Below are 8417 nucleotides of genomic sequence, written 5' to 3'. Positions count from 1 at the left end.
CATTTTTCTCAGAAGTAATTTTCACATCTGAAGACAGTATGTTTGAATGCAAAGTAGAAGGCCAGTTGCAATTATAGGTTTAAAATGGTGATAATGACTCCCATTTTCAGACAGACACTCGTGGAAATATTGTGATAGTGTAACATAAAAGTGCCATGACACAGAGTAAACGAATGAATAAAGACCTGGAAAGAAGCTCCTGTCTCACCTCCAAGCACCTGGTAAGTCCCAGTAGAAATTTGATTTGAATATCAGATTTAGTATTGCATTTGATTCATGCAGCATTATACACCCACTACAATTCTAGTTGCTGATTGTGAACATTAGTGCTAGTAATGTGCAGCTCTTCATACAGAAGGAGAGAGGAGGGAGACAGAGAGACACATGAGAGATTATATCCCATTTCCAGCATGAAGAGAAAACAACATAAACCAGAGAACTGAATAACAGCTGACCTCATTCATATACATACAATCATTTAACAAGCCTTAATTAATGGACATAAGTGGATGTTTATCAGCTGTTTTATATGTTTGAAAATGGAAACAGTAATAACATAATAGCAAACTTATTGGTTGTTGTTATTCTGTATATTAAATAAATAACTACTTACATACATAGATAAAAATGCAAGAGCTTATGCTGGAAACAATTAGAAACAATACCATCATCCTGAGAATTCAAGTAAACCCTGTTAAAGGATAAATTCTATTTCAGCCAGGAGTTTCCTTTTTTTTTTTTTACTCTTTGGAGAAATGAGTTGGACAGTATATACTGAAAAACAGAAGCTCATCTCTGAAAAGAAAAACACATTTTTATTTTATTTTGACCCAAAGAAAACAGAGGATAGTCATAAGCTTCCCACATTCATCTTTGCACACTGGTTTGTTGTCCCACATAGGTATTATTGTCAGGGTGCTGGGTCACTGACCCAGCATTTTTGTTTATTTTGCAATCATGATTCTTTTGCTGAGTATTCGCCCTCTGTGCGTGTTAGTCGTGTTGCTGTGATTTGTCTCCTGTGCACGCCTTGTTCCCATGTCTGTTTCTTCCCTGACCCCAGTGTCAAGCCTGTCTGTCTCAGTCTCAGTGTGTTTCCTGTTTTATTTTGACGGTCTCCTGTCCTGTGTTCAATGTGTTCAGTTTTGCTTACCTCGTCTCATTATGTTCGTTCACCTCAGCTATGTTCCCATGCTGAGATGAACAGCCTTTCCCTATTCACCCTTGTGTGTGTTTGTGCCATGTATCTTTTTTACCTTGTTGGATTGTCTGTCCATCTTCCTACCATCTTTCAGGTTTTCCATGCCTCTTGTTTGGTGTTGTATGCCTTATGTGCCATGTTCTTAGTGTTTAGCTTTCTGTTCAGTTTAGTGTCTTAACCTCCTTTTTCCCGTGTGTGTGTGTGTGTGTGTGTGTGTGTGTGTGTGTTTGTCCTGCCTTTAATAAACTGCTTGCCTTTAGTTAAGCTCTGCCCTGCCTTGAGTGTCTGCTTTTGGATCCTCTCTGCAAATACTGTCTGAAGCCACAGCCCGTGACAATTATCCCTATTACCATGTAAATTTTGATAACACTGAAAGGCAAAGACAGAATTCCCTTGTTCTTTCATCTGCAATTAAAGTTTAAAATGAGAAACCTGAAGCTAACATTATTCCCACCTCATGTCAAGACCAATGTTCCCTCTAATTTTTTATTTGTCTGAGCGAACACACAAACTCCCTGAGCGATCCCGTGGACCACTGTGAGCAACATTAGACGTGTGCACTGTGGTCACGCCAGCATCGAATCCATCCAAGTTACATGGTTTATTAAAATAATCAAATTACAGCATTTACATTTCTGTTAGACTACTTTTAATTAACTGCTTTAGCCCACTTACAATGAAAATTAAAAAAAAATCTTGTTCATGTGGCAGGATGAACATTATTCCTCGGTTCAACCCACTTTCAGCCTGGCACGTTAGGGGGCGCTAGTATAAATAGTGGCCATTTGAGCATTCCTGGATCGCTTACCTGTGATCTCCTTTTTGGTCACCTGACTTCCCTTTGGTGTTGTAGAGATCATTCTGAAGCCTCCATCGTGGCTGGTAGGTGTTCACTCATTGTAGTGTGTACATTACCTTACTTGGTGGTAAACAGATATTGTTTTTAGGTCATAGCTGTAGAAGCCTCCTATGAGCCACTCTGCTCATGTTTCATGACGCGGTTTACTCGGTACGTAATTCAATTTTGTTACAATCTCTGCCTTTTATTCTTTTATAGTAATAACTTATTATGCTTTGCAGGAAGTGTGGGCCTTAGTTTTACGCAATGCCACGCTAACTGAAGTGCTGCTGCTTTGCTTTGCTTTTACCGTCTGTTCCCGTTGCGAACAGTATTTACTTTATTCTCACCTCGTGCTGCCACATTCATGACCTGTGTAGTATGTTAACATTATTAGAAGTAAAAATAACTTGAACTCCAATTTTGAAAACACAACTTTTTTTTTTTTTTTTTTTAAATAGAGCTCTGACTTGTATTATGAGTCTGTGGTCTGGGAGAGAGTCCTGTAACCCTGTCTGCCAAATAAAGTATATAATGACCAATGTTGGGCAATTAATTATATAGTTCTTCAAAAAAGTTACTGAGTTTTGGAAACAAAGTTTTTTGCAGCTGTTTACCTAAAAATGCAGCCAAGGTGTTTTTTTTGTTTTTTTTTAAATAAACATTTCGAACTATTTACAGAACAATCAGCTGTTCTGCATCAAATTTGATGCCACACAAATTCTTTGTGCCACTCCAAAAAATTTCTGTCCACTATGAGATAAAGGAGAACAACATGATACCTGCAGGCCTGCAGTGTTGGGGAGTAACGGAATACATGTACCGCCGTTACGTATTTAAAATACAAAATATGAGTAACTGTATTCCGTTACAGTTACCGTTTAAAAAGGTGGTATTCAGAATACAGTTACTTTGTTGAAATAAATGGATTACACTGCGGTACTTTCCTGTTTCATTTTGTCGCGGGTCAGGACTGTTTGGGTTTTGTTTGACAGCTACGTTCTGTTGTTCCAGGCGGCAGCGTTACGGTTGCCATGGTTACAGGGCGACGCTCGCTCTCTCTCTGCGACTGTGTGTTTCCTGGGTGAGAGAGCGCCTTTTCGTTGTTGTTGTTGTTGTTGTGCTAAGCTAACAGGCAGAATGCTACAAGCATAGCTCTAAAGAATGTAGCATCATGGGCAGTGTAGTCCGTGCTGCAGGGAGAATGGACTGCCATACGCGTTATGTGTCTGTGAGCGCGAGGAGGGAGAGAGAAAAAGGGGAGTGGAAAGGTACGAGTTGTCATCGAGGAAAAACGGGAGCTGGAAGCATGTAAATATAATAATAACCACTTCAGCCAAGAAGAGTGCCTGACGAGCCCAGTTGTAAGTAAGCTATTAAGACTCGACTGTACACCGTGTTCGTGTTTTCATCCGAAAACAATAAGTTCCGTTGGAGCAGTCTTTCAACGCCTCTCTCTGTCTCTCGCAAGAAAAGTTGACCCACACAACAAAGTAAAGCTATTTTTCGGCTACGAGCCGACAGGGACCCCGCCGTATTAGTCAGAGGTCCCTTTACTACAGTTCGGAGTCGCGGACCTTCAGTAATAGTAATAAATCACACAGCAATAGTACATTCACGTTGTTGTAAAAAGCATGATAATATATTAAGTAATCCAAAGTATTCAGAATACGTTACTGTCATTCAGTAACGTAACGGAATACGTTACAGAATACATTTTGGGGCATGTATTCTGTATTCTGTAATGGAATACATTTTAAAAGTAACCTTCCCAACACTGCAGGCCTGACAGCAGGAGATGTATCACTCCTGTAACACCTGTAACATTCAGCAGTCGCCTCATTGTTCTGACACACACAACAAAACTATTGACTACACTACACGCTAACTACACAAGATTTGCGCTAAACGTTGCAAATCTCTCACAACTCAAAACACCGCTGTCACTCCTAAAACTTCATTTTTCGACCAATGGGAAAGGGTGGGGTGTTTTGGTTTCGTCTTTGCTCACAGGTGGAGAGCGCTTTCGAGCGTTTTCCTTATAAAACGCCGTTTTTACCGTTTCTCCCCGCAATAAATATAAAGAACGATAGTATTCAGGAAGAAAACCAAACATTGCATTTTTTTTTTATCATAACTCTGGTTTTACGTGGCCTATCAACACAATTTAAAAGCTGGTATAAAGTCCACACACTCCGTCAATTGTTCCGTCTGTCCTGCTCACATCTCCAATGGTTGTACACATTGTCATTAACGTGGCTTCACTCCACATCAGCCACGCCGCTTTGCTAGCTAAAACACTAGCACATATTTACTTTAATTTCAATTCAGGTTAGAATTCTTTTTGTGTGCGTAACACAGACTTTCTCTGCGCAGAGATCGTGCAAACAGTGCGCAATTGCACACGTGCGCAGCTTAGAGGGAACATTGGTCAAGACCCTAAAAATAGTGAATATTGAGATAGTTGCGAATTTGTTCCCTGCACTTGTTATTTTCCATATAAAAGTATTTAATTTGTCACCAGAAGAAAACATTTGGGAAGATAGGCAATTAAACTGCATTTTCTATTTAGTGAAAAAATGGTTCCATAAGGACAGAACAAGGGAACAACAACTTAATTTCCCATTGCTGAATAAGAGTGAGATAAGGCGATGACCTACAGAAACATGGAATTGTTAGAGTTGGTATACATTTAGCTGTTGAAGGGGGAAAATAAATCAATGTCACTTTTTTGTTTATTTTTTGTTTTTGCTTTTTTCTTTTTTTTACTTAGTGTATAGTTGTATAATAACTGATTTTAATTCCTATAAATTAGCTTGCCCAGGTTTGAAACATCTCTTTCACATAACACTTCATATTTGTCTTCTGCTATCTGTAAAGAGCTGGTGTCAACCAGTTTTTGTTTACTACTGTAGATTTATTGGCTTAATGCACAACTTGATTTTTAATGACAGTACGTGGAAAAATGTAGGTAATATTTCATAACTGATGTAAACAAATGATCAGTTATTACTTTAAGTATTACTTATGATATGTAAGTATTTGAAAGGTAACCCATCAGAAAGTGGTCAAAATGAAAACACCTTCTCAGTCCCAGCTTAAAAATAATATAACTGTCAGACCAAGCTTTGAATAACAACAGGTTTCAAACATGAGTCAAGCATGGCTTTCTACTAACATACAATGTATAAAACTGTTAACTTTGGAACTTGAAAATCTATTGTGTTCTTATGTGTTCTGCTCTCAAACAGAAATAGTGTGTGGTATGAAATTCCTTGCTTAACTGAAATCGTCATTGCAAATTGCATGTTGGCCAAATATAGAAAAATGTAGAAGAATATACAATGTAGTCTGGTGGAATGGCCAGGAATCCTCTATAAATCTGTAGTTTGATGGGGTTTTTTAATGAGGGATAGTGACCTGTAACCATCGGGAGCTACTACACTGCATTGTTTTATCTGAAGAGACAATATTATGTTCCTGAAATATCTGATGTTACTTATCCATCCCATCCATTCACTTCCGCTTATCCTTTTTCAGGGTCGCGGGGGGCGCTGGAGCCTATCCCAGCTGTCATAGGGCGAGAGGCGGGGTACACTCTGGACAGGTCGCCAGTCTGTCGCAAGTCTAACACACAGGGACAAACAACCATTCGCACTCACATTCATTTGCACATTCACACCTAGTGACAATTTGGGTTATCCAATTAACCTATCCCCACAAGCTGCATGTCTTTGGACGGTGGGAGGAAGCCGGAGTACCCGGAGGGAACCCACGCAAACACGGGGAGAACATGCAAACTCCACACAGAAAGACCCCGGCCTGATGTTGGAATTGAACTCAGGACCTTCTTGCTGTGCGGCAACAGTGCTAACCACCATGCCACCGTGCTGCCTAATTTAAATTAGGCTAATCACCTAATTTATGTCTAAATTAAATTAGGTGAGTTCACATTGCTGAAGTTCCATGCATTTATCAGCATCACTGCCTCAGTTGTTACCTGCACAATAAAACTGAAATCTTTGACAATTGTAATGTCTGATATAACATAAAAGTGAACCCAAAGAGGTTCAAAATCAAGTACTATAAAAACTGTCTGAGGTTCACTTAGTTCCATTGTTTTAAGTATGCGCATCAGTTTGAACAGTTACTGTATATTTTTCTACTTGTTACCACACTCAAAGTGTTCCTGCCTGGTCGATGGAAATTTCTATCTGGAAAACAACATTTCAAATGTCGACATAAAGTGCAAGTCTTGATGTTTCTATCATAAAAATGTCAGATATGATTTTTTATCCTCTCTACCAGACTGATGTCCAGCACATAGCCAGAGTGTCTCAACAGAAACAACAGCTTCATCTCTCTTCATCCAGAAACACATTTTTTTTTTTAAATAACTCTTTATAACTTTTTTTAAAAACTTTTCTTAGTTAAGCCATGTAGTAGATAATTATACAATATTTTCATTTCTATGCAAAGATATAGTAGGTATAGTGGCATTCTGAATGTCTCATCCCCTCCAAAAACATGTCTTCGTGGGCTCTGTTCATCTTTGGTATGTAAAAATGAAACAGAGTTTTGTGCCACAAAAAAGATATCCATCCAATGCACTAAAATTGCTTTTCAAATCTCTTGGAAAATGAACACAGTCACTGTTTTTCCCCAAAAGAAGTTTAAGCTTCAGTTTCCAGAGTTCACCGATGCATCAAACAGGAAGTGCTGGTGCTTTGACCTGCGACTCTGAAGGCTGCGGTGTTCTGTGATTGGTCTTCAGCAACTGAAGCTGGAGAGGATGGTCCGCTAGCTGATGATGGGTAATGGATGATGGGAACCTGTCTTTCTGGTGAGTTGTAGTTGTTGTAGTTGTCAGTGTCAGGAGACCTAGAGGACAGATTTAAGCAACATTAGGAATATTTCTCTTTTAGGAGACATAAAGAGGGGCCATTGATCAAGAAAGAAATTCCAAGTCTCCAAGTCAACAGACATTCAGAAGTTCTCTGAAGAGATGAGAGAACCTGATTAAAGGATCTCAACAGCAATTCTTGCCACCACAGGGAGAGGACTTGTTAGTAAAACGATATGGCAGCTTGTCAAATTGCTTTTTAAAAAACTACGAGGAACTATGAGCATGAGGAAGACATTATCTGATCTGATGAGCCCAAGACTGAACTGTGAGGGTGGAATTCCAAGATTCCAAGATTTCAATATTATGTTATTACATTACGTTATTTCTGTAATCTATAATCCCAAATTTTGGCGTAGCTTTCATGGGTACCTTTTATCATAACTCTTCAATGTCTGGATTGAAAGAGCCTACTGAGAACCAGATCACAATCTTTTCCTTACCCTTACCTAATCATTACCAAGCAGTTATGGTGTTTAAACCTAACAAAACAGTCAATGAAAATAAAACCAAATACAGCATGAAATCAGCAACTGAATTCCTTATTGCCTGTATAAGAATCGCTGTAACTCCTAAACATTTAATGCAATTCAATACTTTTGTTAGATCATTTCATTGATACTTTTTGCCCTTTTAGTAGATTTTCTGACAGTAAGAAAAGCAGCATCACTAGAATTATGAACTGCTTATAATGCTGAACATTACCAGAATAAATCTCATACAGCAGGCATGCCCCCCCCAAATAAAGGAGAACATGAAACTTAGTGAAAATAGATATTTACTTTGGAAAAGAAGCCCTTTTGTAATTGCTTCTAGCTGAAGCCTCACAACGAAGTGACGATGAAGTAGCAGCGGCACTACTTCTGAACAGCTCTTCTCTGAATTATTCATGTCCATCCTGTTTGACTGCCGCTGGAATTCTAAAAGAGCTGGAGGAATCAGATTACACTGAGAATGATGTATAACTTTGAAATGACGTCAACATTCAAACTGCTCTTAAAATGCTCTGCTCACAGTTGATTACCATCAAGTGAAGGTGCATTTAGAGCATCTGTTGCCTGCACTCAGAGTAAGCATGGCAGATTTCTTGTAGGTGGAGGAGGCAACTGAGCTCAGAAAGTCGTCCTTGTGCACTCAGCAACTGGATTTTCTTGCGTTAGGCCAAAATACACTGCTGACACAATAGCCTTATTACAACCAACTCTTTCCATGAAATTCATCATTTCTGATGGCCAATGAGAAAAAAGCTGCAGTAAAAACTTTAAATGCTGTCTCTTTATCACTGTCTGAAACCAAACAGGGCTACTGGATTATCGCAAAAGTAATAATCAAATGTAAAGGGTGTTATAATTCACAATTCAAAATTGAATGTGGCAAAATGATCATTTTATCTCAGTCATTTTGTTTGCATAATGATGATGATAAACTTCAATATGCTTCTCATAAAAATATTAATTTCAAATTAAAGTTGCAAA

The 8417-nt window shown here is 38.7% G+C and overlaps 1 protein-coding gene and 1 long non-coding RNA gene across 2 annotated transcripts in view; one reads left to right on the top strand and one right to left on the bottom strand.

Moving 5' to 3' along the window:
* Positions 1 to 306: 306 nt before the first annotated feature.
* LOC147325218 (chemokine-like protein TAFA-5) overlaps positions 307 to 8417 on the bottom strand; it is a 50095-nt gene continuing 41984 nt past the window's right edge. Inside the window, exon 4 of the mRNA XM_086299625.1 lies at positions 307 to 6920. Within this exon, the coding sequence (XP_086155751.1) occupies positions 6912 to 6920 (9 nt within the window). The 3' untranslated portion in view covers positions 307 to 6911. The remainder of the gene's footprint in view (positions 6921 to 8417) is intronic.
* On the top strand, positions 3099 to 7430 carry LOC147325219 (uncharacterized). The gene is made up of 3 exons (XR_015130297.1): positions 3099 to 3403; positions 5580 to 6882; positions 6965 to 7430. It is a non-coding gene; the product is annotated as an uncharacterized LOC147325219 (long non-coding RNA).

This window comes from Aulonocara sp. 'chitande type north' Nkhata Bay, linkage group LG7 (assembly GCF_057382095.1).
Source record: "Aulonocara sp. 'chitande type north' Nkhata Bay isolate Kocher_YH1m ecotype deep benthic linkage group LG7, A_spYH_male_GT1.1, whole genome shotgun sequence".
Classification (NCBI taxonomy): Eukaryota; Metazoa; Chordata; class Actinopteri; order Cichliformes; family Cichlidae; genus Aulonocara; species Aulonocara sp. 'chitande type north' Nkhata Bay.
This window is presented reverse-complemented; position numbering and strand designations above follow the sequence as displayed.